At 39.2% G+C, this 24,987-nt stretch overlaps 1 protein-coding gene across 4 annotated transcripts in view; it reads right to left on the bottom strand.

Moving 5' to 3' along the window:
• cpne5a (copine Va) overlaps positions 1 to 24,987 on the bottom strand; it is a 126,013-nt gene that overhangs the window by 85,421 nt on the left and 15,605 nt on the right. For 2 of the 4 annotated variants that reach the window (XM_059332463.1, XM_059332465.1), the window contains exons 2-7: positions 15,708 to 15,748; positions 14,636 to 14,682; positions 6,887 to 6,990; positions 5,190 to 5,229; positions 3,029 to 3,043; positions 2,794 to 2,870 (exon numbers count right to left, since the gene is read on the bottom strand). In XM_059332463.1, coding sequence (XP_059188446.1) covers positions 2,794 to 2,870; positions 3,029 to 3,043; positions 5,190 to 5,229; positions 6,887 to 6,990; positions 14,636 to 14,682; positions 15,708 to 15,748 — 324 coding nt within the window. The remainder of the gene's footprint in view (positions 1 to 2,793; positions 2,871 to 3,028; positions 3,044 to 5,189; positions 5,230 to 6,886; positions 6,991 to 14,635; positions 14,683 to 15,707; positions 15,749 to 24,987) is intronic. The other 2 variants (XM_059332464.1, XM_059332466.1) reach the window with 1 other exon arrangement.

Below are 24,987 nucleotides of genomic sequence, written 5' to 3'. Positions count from 1 at the left end.
AACAACCAAGACTTATGACTGATGTGACGCCATTGAGGCAACCAAATGAATAAAATGACAGATTACAGATTTCATATTATACTTTTAGCTGAATTTCATCAGTAACAGAAAGTCTAATAATGTTTTTATATCTCCCTGACATAAAGCTGTTGGAACAGACAATAACAGTCCCAGTGAATGTTGTCCTGAGGACTCATTCCTCAGTTAGTAAACTGTAGCAGCAGCCGTATCATCACCACCACCCCGTGATGCAGCTAAATTGGGTGTTGCATCAGTGCAGAGTCTCAGCGGTGATCAAGGTGCCCCGCTGAAGCTACACAATCAATACTTTTGTCCATTGCGGCTGCCCGGGGCTGCCGAGCCTTCTGCCCGTCTCTGATGTTGAAGCTGCTTTACAGTGTGCTGGTGAACACAGTCTCTTGATCCCGCTCATCCTCTTATTCAGCACTGAAGGGCACAGAGCTCTGTAATCCACTGCCACCAGTGCCTGGCAGAGTTCAGGCCTGTTATTCACACAAACCCCCCGCTGCCAGGCCCAGCACCGCCTCACACTCCACACACTGGCTGCACTTCACAGCCTCACACAGAACACAGAAGCTCTGTTGTTCATCAGGCCCAGAAAGACACACACCGCTCACAGGGCTGTGCACAGGTGTGTGGGTGCTGATGGCTTCGGGGCTTCATATTTCCCAATTTACGGCGAAGCTGAAGCAGAGTGGATCGGGCCATGTGTCTCACGCTGACTTCAATCCACTCTCCGTGCTAGATCGCCTCTCTAATGACAGTAATTGCATTGAGGAAGCCCCCGGTCGTGTTCAATTACCCATTCCAATCCAAGCACACGGGTCTAATCTTGCAGTGTAATGTAGGAAACAGATGGCTGTGGCAGGCAGACGGATCCATCACCACCTCATCTCTGCTGCAGCGTGTGAACTCCAGCAGGAGAGGTACGCCACACCTGAGCGGGCTGAGAGGAGTTCTTATTATCTTATCTGATCGGGAGAAAAAACTTGTGTGTGCACATTAAATTGTCTTATTTGTCTCCTCGAGGGGATAAGTAACAGAAAAACCTCCTCTCAGCTCCGAGTCGCCATTATTCTCGCCCAGCTCGTTAAATACAGACGGTCAGAGCCCCTCGGCATCACAAACACTTTAGCTTCTGGATGAGACGCACCTGGCTTTTAAATAACCCCAACATGAACCCATCCAAATCATTATTAAATGCTCAGAGCAACTAATGTAGTATCAAGAGCGTTAAGGTCCGTTTATGACATGTGGACTTTGACACAGGAGGCTGTATGTAGATACGTCATGTTTTATGTCACCTATACATCACTGTGAACTCAAGTTACATACAGAAGTAGTTATTTTAACCTAAACCCTGTTCTTTTTTCTCTAACCATAACCAGACACACTGTAAAAAAAAATTGGAAAAAACCTAGCAGCAAAAGTTGCCAAACACACTAAACAACTGTAACTTTTTTTACGGATACTGAAAAATACACTTAATATACAGTAAATATCTGTATTTAAAGAAAAAAAAAGTAAAATACAGAAATTTGTGGAATAAATATATATAACAGATTTTTTATGTATTTTTTTGCGTGGATACGTCACATTCTACGTCATGTTTTTTGTCTTTCTTTTTTTTATGGCATTTGCACTAAATGTCAAGAAAACCCCCAGACAAACCCAGTAAAAATCATTTCTGGAATTAAAAACTTTTTTTTTTTTTTTTTTACAGTTTAGATACGTCACATTCTACATCATGTTTCATGTCACCTACGTCACTGCTTCACCATGTTTAAAAAGGAAAAAAACAGTAAAGAACCGCTAGTTATTTTACAGATGATTTCTTCAAATATATGTTTTTTTTATTTTAATTTTAAAATGGTGTGACTTTTTACCCTTTTTTACGGTTTCTTTTTTTACATTGAATTTAAAGTTTTACTGTAAGAAAACAGAAAATTATATAGATTTTTTTGCAATATTATTCAATTGCTTAATGGCCTTCAATGTTCAACTACAGTGAATTAAAAGTCAAAATACGTGCACTTGATGTTGACAAACACCCCCAGAAAAAAAATTCTGGAATTAAAAAAAAACCCAGTGTATATACATCATATTCTACATCATGTTTCATGTCACCTACATACTGCGTCCACTAGTTGTGTACAGACGTCGTTATTTTAACCTAAACTCTGCTCCTATTTTCCTCACCATAGCCACTCAGTTTGGGTACATTGGTAACGCTTTATATTAAGGTCCTTGTAATAACCATTAATTAACAAGTAATAAGGTCCTTGTAAGTCCTTACAAGATGCTTATTAACATTATTGTGTGTTTATAAGATTATATAAGTGTTAATAATGGCATTACAAACACCCATGACCCACCCATTATGTCTTTGCCATGCCTTTATTAATCTCATGTTGTTTGCTTATTGATATTAAAATATACTTTATTGCTCTATTATAAGTTAACTATAAGTTAACTATGCTTTTTGCAACTACCGGATCTAAAGCGAGAACAATGCCTTATTACTTGTTAATTAATGGTTATTAAGGACCTTATTATAAAGCGTTACCGGTACATTTGTTGTGGAGACAGAAGTTCATTTTGAAAAGCTGCTATGCATGTAAAGAGCAGAAACTGACTTGTGTCCCTGAAAGCAGCTCAAGCGTAATGTTTTGAAGCTCAGAGCTGCCGGCCAGTCGTCTGCACTCGACGAGTCGGACTGAGAATGTGTCGCCTTGCCAGAGAGTTTAAAGGAGGGAAACAACGATTACTCACCCGAGAGGTTTCTCCAGGCGGCTGGCGGGCGACCCCACGATCTCTCCCAGCGTACAGTGGACCTGTCCCAGGAAGTCCTGCCGTGGGGAGGGGGACAGAGAGAGGGATGGAGAGAGACGTAGGTAGGGGGCGTTCAGGTGGATCACGGGGGGTAACAAGGAGAGTCGGTGAGGAGTTCAGCATCGTTATAAGCATTGTACGGTTATAAATTAAGACATCTGAGGCAGAAACGTACGTTAAAGTCGGTTGGCTTCCAGGGTGGAGAAGGAGGAGGAGGAGGAGGAGAGAGAGAGCAGCAGTGACACAACAGAGCATATCATGGAACAGAAGGCACACAACTCAAATACCAGACTGTCATCAACCAAGTGCAAGAAAGAAGAAGAGCAAAAAGTGGCTGTGTGAGAGAGCAGACAGGCAGAATGGGAACAACAGAGGGTCGCAGACTCTCCGAGGAGGAAGAGAAAGAGCTTCATGCGAACAGCTGTTTGTGTCACACCACAATAAAAGCTTCACAGTGGCAGAGGTGTAATTAATGATGGAACATTTTGATCGTATGCAAACCAAGAGCTGCAAATATATCCTTTATGTGTCTGTAAGATGAGCAGGAGGTTATTTATCAAAGCTTCCAGCAGGAATAACGACACTAACATACATTCAGCGTAATGAGCTTTTGCCCCTTGAATGTATGTTCTGCAGTAAAGTGCCGTCCTTTTCAGACAAAACTGCAATTTAAATGAGTGTGTGTTGTTTCCAAAAACTGTGCCGTCTTTGAAATGAGAAATCTAAATTGCAAACCACACTACAGAGCGCACAGGGGGACGTGTTGAGAAGCTTTGATAATGATGTGCAATGCTTCATTTCTCATCTAAAGAAAAAAAAAGTAATAAGGGTGTGCCAGATGCAAATGAAACTGATTGTTGTTATAGCTCTGGAGGAATAAAATGCCTCATTTGCAAACTGAAGCAAGTGGAAGGTAAAGAAAAATATATTTTTGGCAGATGAAGCATAATTCACTCATTATTCTGAAATATATTTGAGCATTTAGTTGCCACAAACTGGTTTGCATAAAACCCAAATATTAGAGAATGCATGCATTTATAATCAACCTGTTCTCCGCTCAAAAACGTCAATATAGATCGTCTGTACAGGCATCGAAAACGAGCAAAATTTACGGATTTCAAAAGGCGGATTTGGTTGGAGGCAGGAGTGGTGCACGAGTCGAACAAACTGACTTTTAACCAGGAGAGCGGGTTTTGAGTCGCATGTAAACAAAAATAAATTATTTTTAACTTAAGTTACATGAATCGCGTTTTTGAACGTAACTTAGATAAACAAGGTAAATTGTTGCAGTCAAATGACCCTTGTAACTACTTCACTTCCAGCATTTATGTACATATATTTACCGTTTAAACTCTCTTTTATAACGGCTTAGGGTGTATGGATAATATACAGTAAATATCTGTATTTTTAATTTTAATATGACAGTAAGTGTAACTTTTTACCCTTACGGAATATTTTTTACATTTTTTTGCATTCAATTTAAGAATCTGTAAAAAAAAACAAACAGAAAGTTTAATTTCCACCCTGGAGAGCAGGGTTCATGTCCCGTGTGAAAACAAAAGTAAATGATTTTTAACTTAAATTACATGAATCACATTTTTGAACGTAGCTTACATAAACAATGTAACTTGCGCATTTTCCATGGTTTTTGTTGATAATGATTTTGTCAATTATTATCAAGAAAACCATGGAAAATGTTGAGATATCCGGTGTCACCATTATATTTGTCCAAACAAATGTACCTTTAGCTGTACCAGGTATTAAAATGAACAAGAAATTGAAGAAAACAAGGATGGTCGAATAATTTTTTCCATAACTGTAGATCCATTACACACAGAATGAAACATTTCATGTCTTAATTTATTTAATTTCTTCTAATTATAATGATTATGGCTTACATTTAATGAAGACCTAAAATTCAGTGTCTCAAAAAAATTGAATATTACAAAAGACCGATTTTAAAAGTATGTTTAATATGGAAATGTTGGCCTCTGAAAAGTATGTCCATCTATATGACTCAATACTTGGTTGGGGCTATTTGACTTGAACTACTGGAAATGGACTTTTCCATCATATTCTTTGAGATGCAACTGTAAATCCAGAGAAACTGCAGCCTTTTTTACAACCGCGTGTGTGCTAGCTTCAGAACACACCGCTGTACCATAAGTCGTTAAACGTGAGCCGCGATACGTAAATACGTGTTGTAACTTGTGATACTGACACACGACCTCTTCTGTCGTTTCGGTTGGAGAACTTGTTGTTTATAACAATTCACAGGTTTCAGGACAAAGTAGATAAACTCCTGAAACTCAAAAAAAGAAAAGTTCTTCACTTACGTGCTTTGCCAGATCTGGACTTTTAGAGTCAATATCATACCTGAAATCAAAGAGAGAGAGCACAAATCACAGGGGCAGAGAGCTCAAATTACTGCCAGCACTAATAAAGAAACCCTGGCTGCAGCGTGGACACTTTCTGCCTGTCAATCACACACCTGGGTCAGAGAGGGAGCGAAGGGGAACGGGCAAAAAATAAAATCATAAGCAATAATGTGACAGTTAATTGAGGAAGTCATTCTATAGTTTATGAATGTAATTTCCTTCCTATGCCGGAGGGATCGCATTAAAAACAATCCACTGATGCAGAGAAAGTTTCCAGCATTTGCCAGTCAAACTTAATGTAAAAGTAATTAAAGCTCAGAACGCCCCGGCTCCCACCTCTGTGATAAAAGAAAGATGTAAATGAGTAACACTAATTGTGAGGGGAGGCGCTCCCTCTGCTCCTGCTCTCGCCGTCGGATCATGATAGCACCGCAAATTAATTCACAGAAACCCTCAGAGACCTGCAGCTCCGTCCTGGATACAGCACTGCAGTCCACTGGGGAAGGGAGAGGGGAAAACAAAGGACGAATATTTGGAAGCATATCTGTTCTCCTTGAAGAGGAGGAGGGGGGGAGAGATGATCCTGTCTCTGATCTGGGAGATCTCAGAATGAAACTGCCCCTCTCTGACCCTAACACTGCTCTGGCCTTTTCAGCAGGAGGCTGTGTGACAGAGGAGAGGACTGGGGCCTTTGTGAGCTTTATGGGACTTGGTTTCAGTCATTTGCTTTGCTAAGCAGCGGGGGAGATTAAGGATAAAACTTTATATGAAATATTTATCACCCTTATACCAATCTCCCTTCAGCGAATGACTACTGAGACATGGCGATGATGAATAATTCCTCAGGAGAGGAGAGAGCTGGTGACAAGAGAGAAAATGAGAGACAGGGAAGATGGAGAAGAGATGGATAGGCGAATGACGAGAAGATGTTAAAGCTGCTGGTGGAAACAAACGGAGTAACTGGTAGTCAGGCGGCTGAGCAAAATAAAGGGGACACGTCGGACGGAAGCACCACATTTTTTTCCACATGCTCTCCATCACAATAAGTTTCAAAGCGAACATAGATGGTTTGTGGTTATCAAGGTCTTGTTAGCAGTTGTAATTTATTTCTCCTATTATTTATTATGTAACTCTTATCAGCTGTTTTGTTGTTATCATTATATATTATATTATGTATGTATATACCTTATCATTTATTAATAATAATTTTTGCCATGTAATACATGTCCAACCGCTTATAACTGAGTTGGAATTGACATAAATACATGGCGAAAATAAACATCTATTTGATCAAATAATCATCTAGTGATATTCTCAATAGCTTTAAATGATTCCTTGACCCAGAAAATGTATATTTTGACACCAAGATTGACCTTCTAAGTGGCTTGGAAGATGTATTGGTTTTCATAGATTTTATATGGCTGAAATCTTGGATCCGCAGTCTTGATGAAGTGGCTCCCATCAATTATGGTGATGGAGAGCATGTGGAAAAAATGTGTTTCTTTTTTTCCCGACGTTGCCCAATTCTTCTCTGAAGCCACCTGACTGTGGGTGACTGGCACGCACGCGCACACGCGCGCGCGCACACACACACACACACACACACACACACACACACACACACACGGCCGGACACATCAAACAGAATAACTCACACGTCAAAGCGCAGGTTCTGCTTCTCCTCAAAGAAGTAGTCCAGGATATACTTCCTAACAAAGTCTGGGTTGAGTGTGTTGTCTATCACCTCTGTCCGCCCAAACTGCATCAGAACCAGGAGAGAAGAAGAGAAGAAGAGAGAGGTGAGTTCAGAGACATCACATCATGCAGAGGATCCATCCCCTGCTCAATCGCCTCGCCCCTCCCCCGCCCCCGGCAGTGTGTGAAGCTCGGGATAAGCTCAGATTTGATTAACAGAAGTCAGTGATCGCACAGTGTCAGCTTCTTCTTCTCCACCTCCTCTCATTGTGCCGAGGATGATCCAGCCTGAGGAAAACACTTAACGGAGTCCAATTACACTCATTTAATTAATACCGCATTCACGCCACTGTCGCTCTCACAGACACTTCACAACCAGGCTGAGGGACAGTCGCGGGTGGTGGGCGACATCTCTTTATTGGTTTTTCAACAGAAAAAATTTAAGAATACAGTAAAGGCAATATACCTCCCACAAGGCCAAAGGGTTAAAAAGTAGCATTCCTTATGATGAGAGCTTAACTATGTAAAAACAGTAGGTTTGCACAGGTTTGCTCCTATGTTTTCTTTTGGAAGATCACCAAAAATACAAAGTTTATTATAGACGGAAACTGTAAAAACAGGCATTATCGTTTAAATTTGAACTTTCTGACAGGTCAAGATTGATCATGAAAGTTTCCATTAGAAAAAGTGTTTAAAACGAAGCTTAAAATGTTGATATTTGTGTCAGAATCTCTTTATTCTACATGTGTCATTTAAAATAAAGTGTTTGCACTAACCAGATCTGGTTAAAAACATTAAATTCTGCTCCTCAGACACTGTGAAGACATGATTGATTCTGCTGAGACCAACGGTCATGTGACAAATATTCACTGAAAATCTGTTTACACAGAACAGAGAGGGGAGGACAAGATAGGCTGTTTACACAGAGCAGAGAGGAGAGGACAGGAGAGGCTGTTTACACAGAGCAGAGAGGAGAGGACAGGAGAGGAAAAGTTGTAAAAAATATGTGAAGACCAAATATTATCTCCAATATTAAAGACACTTGTGGGCAAGTTTTTATATATAAATTTGATTTTATTCCAATTTTTAAAAATATATTTATCCGAGAAATTCAACTTGTGTTTTGTTATTTTCTGATTTCTGTCATTCTAACTGTGTTATTCTGCACAAAGACATGTTTGAGTTGTTCCCACTTCTAGCCATGATTGTTCTGATTCCATAGAGCTGCAGGATAGATTTTATATATTGCAGTGAAATACAAGTACACAGAGAAGAGAATGACAAAAGAGAGAAAAATTCCTTGAAGCAGCTCGTTGGTGTTCAGAGGGTTAACTTCGCCTTCTATTATTCTCTCAGCTTGCTTGCCACCTTGACTGACCAAAGAAAGAACTCGGTAACAGGTATTATCCCAAAACTTTTTTAATGGAAATCCAAAAAAAGAAGGAAGTGGAGCCGAGCTTAGCTGCACCGTGCAGAGGAAATGAAATAACTCTTCACGTTGTGTCTGCACACAGAGGAGCTGTCACCGATGATGGGAAGATGCCAAACTATGTCTTGTTCGCTGGCGTTGAGCAGAAAATGGGAACCTGCCAGCACAGACTCTGAGAAAAGATTTGTCAGTGTTGCAGAGCAAAGACCTTCTGATGAGGTGATAAACAAATCAACAGACACAGAGAGAGCTACACCCCCCGCACAAGAATAGGCACATTAATTGTATCCGAAATGAATAATTCAGAGTCAGAGAACTGATGTTGAGCTGCATAAATAAAAGATCCCCCTGTAGAAAGTGCAACCATAAACTGACACAGTGAATTAATAATAGCGGTATTAGGACTTGATGAAGAGATGAAACTGCAGGATTACAGGCTCACACCTTTGTGATTACCTCCAGTGGGACTCAACGAAGAGCGTTACAGCGGCACTTTGAACGGACCGAGCTAATGCAAAGGCAGTCGAGCTGGATTGTGTGCATAACATATGACAGTTTTAGAAAGTGGTTTTGCCGAAGTGTAACCTGCCATCAAACATAAAAGTGTGTCTAAGCCTATAAAAGTTTAACTACTGTGTGGCAGCACCTCTCATCTCTCTCAGCCCCTTCATCCCCGTCAGAGCGAGAGTGTGAGAGCTCACTTCCAGCAGATGCAAAGAAGGTGAATTCTTCACCGAGCGAGCACGCAGCAGCCTCTTCCATGGACGGGAGCTGAATGTGGCAGCAGGGGGCCAATAGCATATTCAATTTGGTCTCAGGCCAAACTTAACAGGAGAATAAGAAGAATCAGCACCGGAGCAAAGAACAGCCACCCGAGGAAATAACCCATCACCCAGTGCACAGATTATTCCTGGCTTGGCAAGTACACAGTCGGCCTGTGAGCACTACAATTAACTGTCAACCTCTCCGAAAAAAGGATCATGCCACTGGGAAATCTGGACACCGGCTGTGTGCACTTCCTCTCCTCCCATAACCCTAACGAGGATAAATTGTGATCTTGGAAAAAAAAAAAAAAAAGACTGGGAGTTTGGCTGGAGGTTTCACTCGAATTTTTAGAGAGGTTACATTGTGTCAGCTGCTCAGTTAAATGAAAGCATCAGAAAGAGGAAAACCTGTCACACACTGGGAGTAATTACAGATGAGGGAGCTGAAGATTAAGACTTTAAAGTAATGTGGTAGCAGAATGATGGGGTGCAGCTACAGATTTATATATTTGACTGAAGATGCTGACAGAAACAGGTCTCAAGAGGAGTTGATGGAGCAATACTGGAATCAAAATACTAATTATTCATTTGTTTTCATGCTCTCCTCTTGGATGGATGGATGTGGATGACTTGCAACCTGCAGAAAGTTTTCTTGCGTGTTTGGCAGCTGATATGGCACGGCATCATGTTTTCTCCACTGGAATGTAGAGTTGTGTTGATATCCAGTTTGGTCCAGTGTGCGGACTTAAATCTGTTCATTTTTATGCAAACCGTCTGAACCAGCGTTTGTCTTTGGTGACAGCCTCACAGCGCTGAACTCAACTTGCATTTACAATGTTACAATACATCTACTTTACTTGGGCGGGCTGATTAACCCTCTGAACCCCAACAAGCTGTTTCAGGGCGTTTTTTGCTGTCTTTTTTTAATTTTACTCTCTGTGTCCTTGTATTTCACTGCACTATATAAATCTCTATAAATCTATAAGTCCTGCAGCTCTATGGAATCAGCACAGAAGTGGGAATGACTCAAACATGTCTTTGTGCAGAATAACACAGTTAGAATGACAGAAATCATTAAAAAAGAAAAAAAAAATGATTTTTTTTTTGAAGAATTATGTTTTCAAAATTGCTTTGAAATATAATGTATATACACAACACTGTTCCAAGTGCCCACAAATGTCATCAATACTGGGGGAAAAAGAATTGTAAATATTGAAATATTTTCATGTTTCCAGCCTCTCCTGTCCTCTCCTCTCTGCTCTGTGTAAACAGCCTCTCCTGTCCTCTCCTCTCTGCTCTGTGTAAACAGATTTTCAGTGAATATTTGTCACGTGACCGTTGGTCTCAACAGAATCAATCATGTCTTCACAGTGTCTCTGAGGAGCAGAATTTAATGTTTTTAACAGGATCTGGTTAGTGCAAAAGCTTTATTTTAAATGACACATGTAGAATAAAGAGATTCTGACACAAATGTCAACATTTTAAGTTTCGTTTTGGTTACTTTTTCTTAAGAAAACAGTCATAACCTTTGATCCATCAAGGGCTGTCGGAAAGTTCAAATTCCCACGTTTATGCCTGTTTTTACAGAGTTTTTGTACAATAAACATATTTTTGGCAATCTCTAAAAGAAAACATACATGGGGTTCAGAGGGTTAACAGCCTCCAAAGTATTTGGTGACTGTTGGAAACATTTTGGACCAAAGAGGCGAGCCTAACTCTCTTTTTCTTCTTCTTCTGTTTATTAGAGGTCGTCAAACATGCCTAGAGGTGCATTAACATGACTAAGTGGTCTGGAGTCGATACACTCTCGTTCACCGACTCTCTCAGTCCCATTATTCCACTCAGGAGCTGCTGAGTCAGGTGTGATACTGTACTAAGGGTAAAATTCGTTCTGGTCTGGTGTTTGGAGTGATATCGAACAGGTTTGAACCTTTTTACACCATCTAACAAGGACTTTATCATGTTTTAGCTGTCATAAGGTGCCCCCCTCTGTGCTCACCAGTGCTTGCAGCTGAAGGGGAACTTTTCCCACGGAAGAGTAACTGGATTACAGGCGGCAGGTGGCACAGTGGAAGGTGCTCCGACCGACCATATCTACTCTGGGGAGAACAAAAAGCACTAAATGACAGAAGGGCAAAAAGAGGCGCTTAGCTTTATCAATACAGCGCAGCTTGACTCTGCTGCTCACAAAGCCAGCTGTCGTCTGCAGGGAAACACATCCTCTATCTGTTTCAGGGAGACGTTCAGGCTGCACACAGTTTGTGAGCTCGAGGCGGGGCAGAGCAGCCAGAGGTGACAGGTGTAGGAGGCTCTCCCCGCCTCAACACCGCACTCCACCCGAGTCTACATTTGCATGTTAATCAGAGAAGCTTTACTAAAAGAACATCACTGTGCTGCTGCTGCCAGAAACACACTCAGCTTTAATGTGAGCCGAGGCCAGCCAACCACGAGCACAAGTTATAATCAGCCACCAAGTTCAAGTATTATTCTCTAACGTAAAGCAATTAAACACTCGGCTCACTCAGTTAATCAGCTAATCAATTAAACAATCGATCAAACATCCGACTAATCCATCATTCAGTCAAACACTCATTTGGACTGTCCCTGCTGGGAAACATGTATTGCTGATCTGACAGCTAACAGCCACACACACATAGAGGTAAACCCGACAAGTGCATTAAAAAAAATATGGTAACAATTCAAGGAGTTAGAAAGTGCAAAAGTTACAACGCTGTCTTGTGAACCTGCACCGTAAATATAAATTAATTTAAAAAATCTGTCAGCAAAAGTTGCTGTCAAATAACAGTAAACACCACAGGTAATTTATTAGATAGTATATATATTTAGATAGTATATATATATACACACACACAAGAGCGCCCCATTATATCATTTACAGATTTCCATCTCATGGTTAATACTTGTAATAGAGGTCATTTACCCTATTGTATGATATTTGCACTTGAAGAAAAACAAGAAATACCCTGTAAAATAGTACGGTAATTTTCTGGAACATGTATATATATTTTTACTGGATGGTGGTGGATTCAATGCTTATTTTAGCTACAGTTTCACCTCTCAGTACAACTTATAAGACAACAAGGGATATATGCTAATTCTATGCAAAATCCATTTCATGGTTAATTTTTGTAATACAAGTATTTTGTACTTCATGTAAAAAAAAAACAGAAAACCCTGTAAAATAATACAGTACGTATCTGGAAAATAATTTACTGTGCAGTCATGATTTTAGTTTGGATGTGATACACTTTGTGTATGTACTTCTCTCTGTGAGGATCAGTTGTTTTAAACCTTGAGGACATTTCTTTGAAAGCAAGGACATGTTGAGGTCCACTTCCCCCGCAACCAAAACAATCTAGACTGTTAAATAGCACCACAGGCAAGAGAAATAATATGTATTTTAGACTTGGGGATATGAGCTGGTGCCTTGCATACTACACAATAAATCAATTCAACAGTTTCATACTACATACCAGTACAAAAAACAGCTTTCGGTATATACAGTCATGGAAAAAAATATTAGACCACCCTTCTTTTCTTCAATTTCTTGTTCATCTTAATGCCTGATATCTAGCCATTTTCCATGGATTTCTTGATCATAACCAAAATCATTATCAAGAAAACAGTGGTAAATGTCTAGATATCAGCTCTTAAATTATACTCTTATGAGATATTTGTGTTGTTATCATTATATTTGTCCAAACAAATGTACCTATAGTAGGAGCAGGCATTAAAATTAACAAGAAATTGAAGAAAACAAGGGTGGTCTAATATTTTTTTCGATGACTGTATGTATGCATACTGCATCCATGAGTACTAGGTGATTTTCAATGCAGCCATTATGTCAGTGACAGTCCTCTGTAGTATAGCTGATCAGACTTTAATGTCTCTGTCATGTATATGTGAAATTTCATGTTTCCAACCTTTGCTGCACAGCTAAAACCTGCTTTTTTAAGAGCCAACCAGCACGAAAACACAGCCTGAACCCTTTGCATCTCAGTGTTTACCTCTCTTAAATCTGGTGTGTCACACCGCTGTGCACCGGCATGACACCAAGGTCTCTGTGGTGTCAATAAAAACAGCGCTCCTATTCAGGCAGAGTGTGAAAGCAGAGGCACAACATTTTGAGCTCTCGCAGTATCTGTCTTCTCCCTGTTAGGCTGCATGTATACACAGTATTGATTGTGCTGTGCATGTCTGACATGGCTGGCTCTCAGCTTTAGAAAACAAAACAAGAAGTGATTTATGTTCACATTGGTGGAGCTGCTTCAGATCAAAAGAATGTCAAAGTGGATAAAGAAGCTTAAATTAACAAGAATTCCCCTTTGAGATCCGACTGAACCCACTGGAAAACCTTTATTTTCTTTAAGCGATCGACAAAAGTATACCGTTTATCATAGAAAGAAACTGTAAAAAAAACAAAACATTATCATTGGAATTAGAGCTTTCGGACATTCATAGGTTACGAAAGTTTCATTATTTCATATTTGTGTCAGAATCTATTTATTCTCCATGTCATTTAAAATAGTGTTTGCACTAACCAGATCCTGTTAAAAACATTCAATTCTGCTCCTCAGAGACACTGTGAAGACATGATTGACGTGACAAATATTCACTGAAAATCTGTTTACACAGAGCACAGAGGAGAGGGCAGGAGAGGCTGTTTACACAGAGCAGAGAGGAGAGGACAGGAGAGGCTGTTTACACAGAGCAGAGAGGAGAGGACAGGAGAGGCTGTTTACACAGAGCAGAGAGGAGAGGACAGGAGAGGCTGTTTACACAGAGCAGAGAGGAGAGGACAGGAGAGGCTGGAAACATGACAATACTTCAATATGTACAATATGTGGAGACACAATTTATTTCCTGCATTCATATCACTTGTGGGCACTTGGAAAATGGTTGTTTATATAAATTCCATTAAAAAAACGAATTTATCAAAGAAATTCAACTTGTGTATTTTCTTAATTTATGATTTATGCCATTATAACTGTTATTCTGCACAAAAAGAGATTTTTTTTTAGTTGTGACTGTGCTGATTCCATAGAGCTGTATGACCTTTTTATGTTATATATTGCAGTGAAATACAAAGCCACATTGAGTAAAACAGCCCGGGGTTCAGAGGGTGAACACGTTTTCCCCTTCGAGACGTAATTTAAGTGGCCATCTCTCTGTATGTCCACCCTGTGAGACTGCAGGGACTCTATGTGGCTCTCTGGTCTCATTAAGGCCCAGAGGCCAGCAGCCAGGGGAGACTCTGACGCAGAGGCAAATTTGTATCGATACAAGTAGCTGCCACCTTAATCAGCCAATCAGTCACATCTAACATAGTGCTGACCAGCGCACGGATATACACAGGGTCGGTCAATCAATTGTAAATGATTGACACTCACAGCCTTTACCTGGAGGGGTGGGGGGTGTAAATAGAGAGCAGGCTGTCATGGAGAGCAGACAGCTGATTGAGTTGTGTTGACAGAGAGACGGCTGTGATCTCTTACCTCTCTCCACTGTTTGGTCTCGACTCCCTGCGTGTACAGCACCACCACTGAGAGAGAGAAGGAGAGAGAGAGAGAGAGAGAGAGAGAGAGACAGAGAACGGGAGAGAACGAGAGAAAGAGAGAGAGAGAGAGAGAGCAAAAGACAGAGGGAAAGAGAGAGAAAGGGAGAGAGAGAGAGCCAGAGCAAGAGAAACAGTGAGAGAGTGAGAGTGCGAGAATGCGAGAGAAAAAGAGAGTAAGAGAGAGAGAAAGGGAGAGCGAGAGAGAGAGAGAGAGAAAGAGAGAGAGAGAGAATACGTTGTCACTAAACAATCTCAATCAAGCCTCCCCGCTCCGTCAGCTGATGTTTGTTTTGTTCCCTCTCCGCTGACATTCATCATTAATTATCCCGCCACGCCCTGACAGCATAACGAAGTGCCGGGCGTGATGATGCTGCGCTCCGTCACATTCTGGCTATAATGTCCACATGCAAGGAACAAAAAGCTCTAAAGTAAGATTGAAGGCTCCTGGAGCACAATTTAATCCAGGCAATCAAAACACAATTTCCTGACGGCAGGATTCTCCTGATTCCTATTTGATTTTGCGACTTCAAATGAAGCCGAGGCGGGCATACACGACGTGACCCGCCATACATTCCAGGGTTCATCTTCAGGCGAATACAAAACAGGGCGAGTGTAATATTTCCCTGGTAGCTTATTTGCACAAAGGGCTTGAACCTCCTCCCTATTATGATAAATGTCTCCTCCATTCTCCATCCCCCAGGGAGTATCAAAGAAAATGCCTTTATGGCGGTTCCCTGTGTGTCGCACCAAGAGATACCCATTTGTATTCAAAGGCTGGAGTTTATACCCTGCATGCATTAAGGTACTTTCTGTAGCTCTCAGTGAGGAAAGGTTGTCACATTACTGTGCAAATGATATGCAGTTATTGAAGGAACACTTTGAAATAGCAGAGTAAACTGAATCAAAGTTAAGCTCAGCAAAACTAAAAAGTAAAGCTTCACAGGTGTCAATGAAGTGTACTCTGAGCGCAGAGAAGCTAAGCTGCAATTAGCATTGTAAAAAGAACTTACGTGGGTCAGACTTGGAGAAAGTGTCTCGGTCCAAAAGATTCCTGCAGGAGAAGAAAAAACACATTAAAACATGCACTGATATTATTCTAATTAATTTCAGTGAATTCTTAGACTGCTGTGTAACAGTTGGGGTATCCATCTTGTTTTGTACACATATGTAAATGCTTCCTCTCTTCATTAGAAAGCCCATATGCAACAAGCTCCGAGATAATTGCACGGTAATTCACAAGCACACTTAGCTTCACATAAACCATACCGTCCTTGAGTTTTCATTTCCAAGTGAGCAGCACATTAAAGCTGAGAGGACGCAGAGGACGCAGCCACCGCTGCTTATTAAAACAGCGTGAGCAAACCTTCACCAAGGCTGCACATTCCCCCACATTTACTCTAACAAGAGAACATTTCATCGTGTGCCAGATTTCTTTCATTCCAGTATTTCAACTGTCGACTGAAGCATTCTTGAAATGATTAAAAGGTTTTCATTTCACTTGTTCTGTAGCCTTTGGTATGGAAGAGGATTGGGGACAGGTGGGACAAGAAAAAATACTGAGAGGAGGACAAAAAGTCAAAATAATGGGAAAAAAGTAGAAATTACAAGAATAAAGTTGAAATACGATGAGGGGGGGAATTATTACAAAACAGTTGAAATTATGAGACAAAAGGTTGAGAAAAAAACAAAAATTTGTTGAGAAAAATGTCGAAAAAAAGAGTTAAAATGTCGAGAAATAAAGTAAAATTGAAAATAAAGTTTACATATGATTTGGAAAAAAGTAAAAATGTAGAATAAAAAATAAAGTCGAGAAATAAGTCAGAAAATGTCAAGAAAAAGTCAAACTAATGATAAAAAAGTTGAAATGTCGAGGAAAAAGTTGAAATGTCAAAAAACAAATTACAAGAAAAAAGTAGAGAAAAATGTTGAGAAAAAAGTCAAAATGTCGAGAATAAAGTGAACTTTTTGTGGGGTTTTGAAAAAGACAAAAACTTGTAATGCATTTTTTAATACAATTTTGGCTTTTCTCATGAAAATCTTCAAAATGCTCAGAGAAATTAGTTGATGGAAACAAACTACTGGATGTTGTATTGTACTGGATTTTTTTAACAGTAATTTACTTACTTTGGCTTATTTTGTTTTTATGTGCAATCTGAGCCATTCTCTGTATGTCATACAGCAAAGGAGCAACATAGAAACATCAGAAATTACTCTGAATAATCATTATTTCAGCAATTATTTCCAATACATAAATTACAGAGTCAGAGAGAGAATAAAGCTGCAACCATTATTCAATTAAGTGATTAACAAAAAGAGAAACGGACTGCTTTTTCTATAATAATCTGTCATTAAAGTCATTTTTCTAGCAAACATTTTGTGCTTTTTAAAATAGCAGGATTTGCTCTTTATTGTCTAGCAGGATTCTAATTTTTACATTTGGATCATAAGTCATACTGAACTAAGCATTTAAAGCACACAGATTCATTTCACTGACACAAAAAGATGAATAAAAAAAATGATTTAGTTTAGTCAATAATAATGACCAGAAGAAAGTCAATCAACTCGCAAAAATATTTTGTGCTTCCCTGCTGAAGGTCTAGCACTGAAATGTTGCATAAAAGTGTATCTTTGCATATTAGCAGTATAGTATAGTTTGATTGACAGCTCCAAGTGTTGCATGCTTTGTCGTTGCTGTTGCTATCAGCTGCATGAAGTATGTAAATCAATACAAATGTCCTGCATGTGGCAAATAAATCATACAATCCAATGATTCCTCTAACAAAATGAAGACGTATAGCGACGGAGGAATAAAACAACCAAACATTTACAACACATTTCCTAAAACCTCCTCTACTGCTCTCAAAGTTCCTCCTCTCTTTCAACTTTTATAGAACCATTAAACTGTTTACACATTTCTCCACAATAGCCCGATTTATTTCTGTTTCTCTATGTTATTCTCTATGTTGGCATGCACTGTAACATATTTCTGATCCAGGAACCAATTAAAGGTGCAACAATGTTCTTCCAGTCTTTCTTTTAATCAATACATTTATATTCTTTGGTTCCTAATTTGAGATCTATTAGATACGAGTGCAGCAAAATCACAAGATGTTAGTGATTGTCCATCCAGAAGTTCTTGATTTTATCACACTTACAAACACAGTGTAGACATGTTCCTTAAGCCTCATTACATTTAAAAACAAGCCTCTGGTAAAGAGACTATACTCGACACTATAGATTACCGCTATATTTATTGAGCTGGACAGGAGTTCTATAAATCTTCATTAGCCAATTATATTGTAGCAGCTTTAAGTTGGTGTTGACCGTTTGTACCTGAGCCTCCTTACAGGCTAGGTTCAGTTATTATTTGACATGTCCTCCTCTAAATCTGCCCTCAGTTCTTCAAGTTTGGACTCTAAGAGTGAGATTGCAGTAATTGTTGTTAGGGGTCCAGGGGGGATGCACAGCAAAGCAACGGTAATCCAATACCAGTGGTGCAAAATCACGAAAAATGCTAAATCTACTGTTTTTAACTCAATGGCTTAATCAAGGGCTGATCTGCATGAAAATTACAGATATTTACTTACGGACTTATCAGCAAAAGTTGAAATGACGGGTAAAAAGTCGAGAAAAAAAACAAAAATTTTGAGAAAAATATTGAAAAGTTGAGAAAAAAAGTCAAAATGTCAAAATAAAGTATAAATACACACAATATGTGCAACTTCCTGCTCATTGCAGTCAAAACAGGAAGTGGTGCATATCTTAATAAGAGTTCCTCCTATTTACACCAAACTTGGGACAGTTGTTTCCCACGACCCAGTGAGGATGTCTGCCAAATTTGACACATGTCCACCAACTGCTGGTGCCATTATCAAGGGGAGAGCGTTGAAGTTGAAAATTTACCAATCATCCTTTTCCACCTCATCTCAGTAGGTCAGTCCATCCAGAATTCACTGTTTTACAGCATTCATTCCCGGGCCTGGTATTTTAAAACTTGTAATCTGGATCAGGATAATCCGGATAACGAAATCCTCCTTTCCTCAGTCATGGTTCAAGGTCATAGACTATATATAATTAATGGACGTAGTCACCGTGACGTCACCCATTGGTTTGTGGACTACCCATTGGAAGCATCGAGTTCAGCGTTATAGTCATCGCCATCTTGCGTCACCATCTTGTTTCCGATACGCGGAGCAGACCATATCTGGACTGTGGAGGAGCGAGAGGGATCTGACGACACTGACTACAGCCTCTCTACACCTCAACCTGACTGAGAGAAGTCGCTGCTAATTCATGTTAGCATTAACTGGAGCATTAACTGGGATGATAGTTTTGGCTAGCAAAAAACAAAAACAAAATGTATGTTACTTACCTCAGAAAAATGAACAGCGACTCCTTGGAGTGTCTGTTAGTCCAACCAAATGCTGAACAATACATTTTTACTGAACAAAACGGTCAAATAAACTGTCGTTAAGTGAAAATACAGTGAAAGGGTCAAAGTTATGAGACCAAATTGGTAAACGTCCTCTTTTCTATATATAAAATGTTATATATAACTTTATTGACACGTTGCCGTGGATACGCATTGCTCCGCTCAACTTTCTATTAAATGGGGCCATTATTAAAACTATTAACATCAAATTGTCTTTTTTACTAGCAATTGAGACTGTAGTGTTGTCTTAAAAAAAATGTCTGAGCTAATAAATCAAGTGAGAAGTTTTCTTATTTTGCATTGAAATTAATGGACATAATTTTTTTGCAGCCAAACTTAGCGCCCCCTGCTGGAATTTTTGGTAAAATGCAGCTTAAGGCACTTCCTGGTTTGCCTCCAAGCTCTATCCCAAGTCAAGGATCCTTCCTTCAGAGTCAGGTCCTCCAGAGACGAGGCCAGAGTCCTTCCTTTCACTGTAATAATAGCCTTCAGAGTGTGCAGCTGTGCGTCATTGCATAATTGGACGTCCTACTTAAATTCAGCGCTACAGTTTAAAAACAGTTATTTATAAATAAAGGATTATAGCTGACTGTCGGTCCCTGTTAACACAATAAACAAAATTAATTTCCTGAATGGCATAGCTACATATACTTTGCACATAGTACATCATCATCTGACGCATATAAATTAATTAACAATAACTTTAGCAACTGAGACAGCATTAATTAACTTAACAGGCAATGTATCAAGATGACATTTATTATCTTTTAGCTAAATATTCTGGCATTTGTTTGTGTATATGTTTTGCTTGACTTTGAACACAGGTTTTGTAAGTTATGCGAGTATAAGTAAGTATTCAGTTTAAACTGAAAATACTTAACTGACTTTATCTGAGTATTTCAAAACATTGGCAGGGCGGATCACTGTGACACCGATCTGGGCGGATACGGATTTCAAAATCTCATCGTGTCTCCGCCTCCGGATGGAAACAGGTGGGACTACCTGACGAAAGGAGCAGGGAGCAATGTCTAATGTGTAGCGGTTTTAAGACCATACGAACACCAACCAACATATCATGCTAGCCAACTTCTTGAATTGTCACCTAATTAAAACCAGGCCGCAGTGATCTCTAATTGAGACGCGGCCGTGCTAACGGTAGCTAACTCGGCTTCATTGACTTAAGCAGCTAGCGGGCTAGCGAGGTAGCTGCTTTGTTGATTAATTTTAGTCTATGGTTTAACTTATAAAGGAATTAATCGGACGTATATCATACCTTAACTATTTAAACTAACACCAGCCTGTTCAGAGTTTATTAGCGTTACATCATTGGCAACACAGCAGACTTAAAAAAAAATATGCTCCATGTGTACAGAGCAGACTGCTGCAGAACTTAGGAAACGGAACGTTACACGGTACCAGAATTAACTATACGGTTCATTCAGAAGTGTCAGAATACTACAGTAATGCTGGTGATGATGTCATGCTTTGTGTACATAAAGATATACCTTGTCTTTCTTCTACTTTCAGAGTCCACTCACAGACATGGACCTCTCAGCTATTAAGGACAACCGGGTCCCTTTCAGTGCTGGCAATCTCTCTCTCTCTTTCAAGTTATTGGATTTTGAATAAAGTGCTTGAAACTGCTTCAAATTGTAATTGCATCTTGCTATGTAACTTGGTCAGTGACACAATAAGAAACATTTTTTCATCCTAATTTTTCTCCCTTATATAGAAGGCTCTCACTTAACATAATTATGGTCATATATAGCAAAATAGCATTTGATTTGATGAAGTAAAACAATCAGTTTGTACACAAACACCCTACTGCATGTTTTAAAAATCACATTCAAGCTATTTCCAGACATTTTACAAGTGTATTTTTAAGCCTCTGACTGAAGTCAAATTTATTTTCATTTAACCAGAAGCATGAAAATATATCTTGAAAGTGCTTCAATGTGCAGCATGATATATTTACAGCAGTTTCAGAAAGTGGGGTCAAATACTTTACTATGCTTTAAATTTCTTTCAATTAGGCTACTTTAATTATTAAAAGTAATTTTATTAAAGTGTAATGTACATATTGAGTAAAAATATCTAGGAGAAGTGGAGCTGCGACTTTGTCAATCTAAGTGAAATCCACCTCTGAGGTGGGATCAAAATGATCCTGAAATTTTGGTATCAAGTTGATCCAGATATCAGCCTTAAATTTTGAAATACCCAAATCCAGCCTTTTATCTGGATTCAGGGGAGGATTGGATTACCGGAGCGGAATCCTGATCTTCATTTTCTAGTCGCTTCATGACCACTCAAATCACTTTACACTACAGACTGCCTCCATTCACCCGTTCACACACATTCATACAGGTGGCCGAGGCTACCCTAAACGGTGCCACGTGCCACCATTGGGAATTCATTCACACACTGATGAATGCAGCATCAGGAGCAATTTGGGGTTCAGTATCTTGCTCAAGGATACTTCGACATGTAGGCTGCCGTGGTCGGGGATCGAACCAACGACCTTACAATCAGTGGGCGACCTACCAATTGAGCCACAGTCGTCCCAGATAGACACCATGACATCTGACAAATCAGTATAATAACAATATTAAGAACTCAACTGACCTTGATTTGAAACAAAAACACAAAACATTTTGAAAAAAGTTACATAAATAAAAGTCTTGTAATATCCTCCAATGACACTTGGGTTTAAATTTAGAATGTCCAAGTATTTCAATGAGTGTCCTATAAAGAGCTACTGATTGGTTTTGCTTTAAAGCTTGAAAACAAACTAACAAACAAACACCAGATGAGTAACTTATCAGAATAACTTGTGCTTCATTTATCATTCAGCGTTCTGTTACCACGTCCATGACAGCAGAGCTCAGTGGTGCTGCAGAGGGACTGTGGCCTCAGGGCAGAAAACAAACACATGAGGTTTTATAAGCAACATGGAACCATCAATACATTGAACAGCTCCATCAGTATGCATCCATGAGCGAGGCAGAGCTCATGTAGCATCTAGAGGAGCTCCCCTGTGTTCAGAATGAGGATCAGCAGTCACTCATTCAGTCTGAACCACAATCAAAGGCTACCTGCAGCCCTGATCCTCTAAATAAAGAGACACTAATCATCATCCAACACCTTTTCACTCTGATTGGCTCATTGACTTCTACAAGATAAGAGCTGCAATCAGCATTAACATTATTCAAGTCAACCTTCATTTTCAGCCTCTCCCAGTCTGGATTCCTGTGTTTTCTCGCTGCAGTGACTCCTTCTGTACGAGATCTAACAAACGCTATCAATCACTTAATGAAACGTTGTCCAGATGGTTCCAATCGTCTCATTAGCATACGAGCACAATGCAGAAGCCTATAAATATGTCTCGTTTCTGCCTCCTGATTGTGAGTCAATAAATAACTTGCGTGCAGTCCAGAACAATCCTCATCCCTTTAGGGGACCTGGCCAGGATTTCAATGAATATAGATGAGATTTTTCAGGACGCAACAGGGCATCATTCATGTACACGTAACTCCATAATCCTGGGCACAAAATCTTGTGTGACAGGAGTACGTGGGGGGATAATAGATGCAGCTTCGTTGGGTATTAGCCTTGGGCTGACCTGACTACAGTTGGAACATTGTGAGAGTAATTATCATTGGAGATAACAAAGCCATCCATGACTAACTGCCTCTTTGTATCCACCTGTAACCGTCTGGCATCCATTACCCTCCGACAATTAGCTTGTCCATCACCTCGTCCCGGCGAGAACGTGCTGCCACGGACGATCACGACATCCCGTCTCTCACCGTGCAAAAACAACATCATTAGAGCTGCTGAGCTTCACTTTGCAGCTGCAGAACATTTCTATTCCCAGGAAGAAATATACAGATTTATACAGCCAATGCAAATTAATCCCCCGTCTTGATGTGCACATGGCCAGAGAAGACACGGTGGTGCCTCAGGACGGGTATTAACATCTGAGATAATCCGCCTGCTCGCGCTGAAGGAGCGCTGCCTGTTTCAAAAGTTAACTCCTTCTCGCTCAGAATCTTAGCGGGATAAGAGAAGATCATTATCCCGAAAGCTGATGTAGAACAAGTTTGTTGATGAAGATAAAGTTCATTGAAAGTAGGACAAAAGTAATTAGATCCAGCTACTTTTCATCTTTTTTCTTTCTTCATACTTCATGATCACTACGTCTCAGTTGAACCACGTGGATGAAAATGGCAAACATCACTTTTTTCCTATTCCTCTTGATCTCTGCACCTTCATTAAAACTGTGAGCGCAATGATTTCCTCCAGTCACTGCCGCCTTTAATATTTTATCACATGTGAAGCAAAAGACTCTGGAGTGCATTATTATAAGGAGCACAAACAAAACAAAACAAGAAATTTAATTTAATTTGAAACTGAAAAAGTTATTTTTTAATAGCTTTCTTTCTCTGTCTAATCATCTCTAACGCAGTAATGTGTTTATTTGTCAGTGAATTGAGCTCGCAGTTATTGGAAGTCATACACACTTTAATTAATAAGTGAGGCAGCAGCAGGAAAATCTGTAAACGGTGAATTAGCATCAGCCAACCAACGCATGTACTCTAACTCTCAAACAGAATGCTTTCCCTAATTGTTTTGCTCACTGCTCCTGTGTAGCTGAGTGGTAACATTTATTTCTCTTTCTCTATGCATCTCACGTTTTTTTGCAGGAGTGAATGAATAAAATTGCATTTTTTCCATTGTCTTATCAGATTAATTGAGAGGTGAAGCTGTAACCCACTCATCCTAGCATAAGCCTTTAATCGACCATCCTCTGCACAGTAAAATAAAAAAGAAGTTATTTACTAGAAATTGACTGTAATATTTTTATAATATTATTTTAGAGTTTTTCTTGTTTTTTCAGGCAAATTGCATTTTAAAAAGTATTTACAATATAATGGACTATAATGGGACATCACAGATTTTTCTTTACATTTGTATTTAATATGTATAGTAATGTACAATTTGAAGCAAAAAGGAAACAATAAAACCTGAGATGTAAGTTCATAAGTTAAACTTCATCAGACTCGTTTTCAGACATTTCAATTAATTTTTTTAGTGTTTTTTTTTTCGTATTGTGTGCTTTTTGTTTTTATTTTGGTATTGTGTCATGTCTGAAATAAAATTATATAAATAAATACAAAAATAAATGTATTAAATTAATGCTCTTGAATGTTAAATTACAGTGAATTCTATTTTTAAAAAATACAAAAAATAAACATATTACTGAATGTAAAATTAAGGCAACTCTGTTTTCTTTCAGTAAAACTTTAAATTTAATGTAAAGTAAAGTAAAAAGCACAAAAAGATTAAAAGTCTGACAGCAAAAGTTGGAAAAAATTATCATATTAAAGTCAAAAAGAAAAAACTTAAACTCCTACAGATATCATATATATATATATATATATATATATATATATATATAAATACAGATATTTACATATTTATTATATTATTCGTATTTTTAAATAAATTATCTGTAAACTATCTGATGCTAAGTGTTGTACTTTACCTACCAGACTTTTTACAGTTTATTTTTTATGATTTTAATTAATTCATTCATTTTACAGTGCAGGTAATCTCTCCTCCTTCTAATGTTTCCCTGAACAGCCTCTCACCCTCAATCAGAGCCGGAGCCAATGTTCTCGTCATGTCCATCTCTAATGCCATCTAAAAAATGAAATTGAAGGTACAGATCTGTGAATTTAAACAGTTTGGGTGAGGACAGGTGAGTCAGTGGCTGCTCAGGTCTTTCGCTAAGAAAGGTGATGCAGTGTTCTCAGTCTGAGGCCCTAAATGTGTGAGAAAAGAATTTAGTTCGGCTG

This window comes from Centropristis striata, chromosome 5, assembly GCF_030273125.1.
Source record: "Centropristis striata isolate RG_2023a ecotype Rhode Island chromosome 5, C.striata_1.0, whole genome shotgun sequence".
NCBI lineage: Eukaryota > Metazoa > Chordata > Actinopteri > Perciformes > Serranidae > Centropristis > Centropristis striata.
The sequence above is the reverse complement of the archived record's forward strand: the minus strand, read 5'-3'. Positions and strand labels throughout refer to the sequence as shown.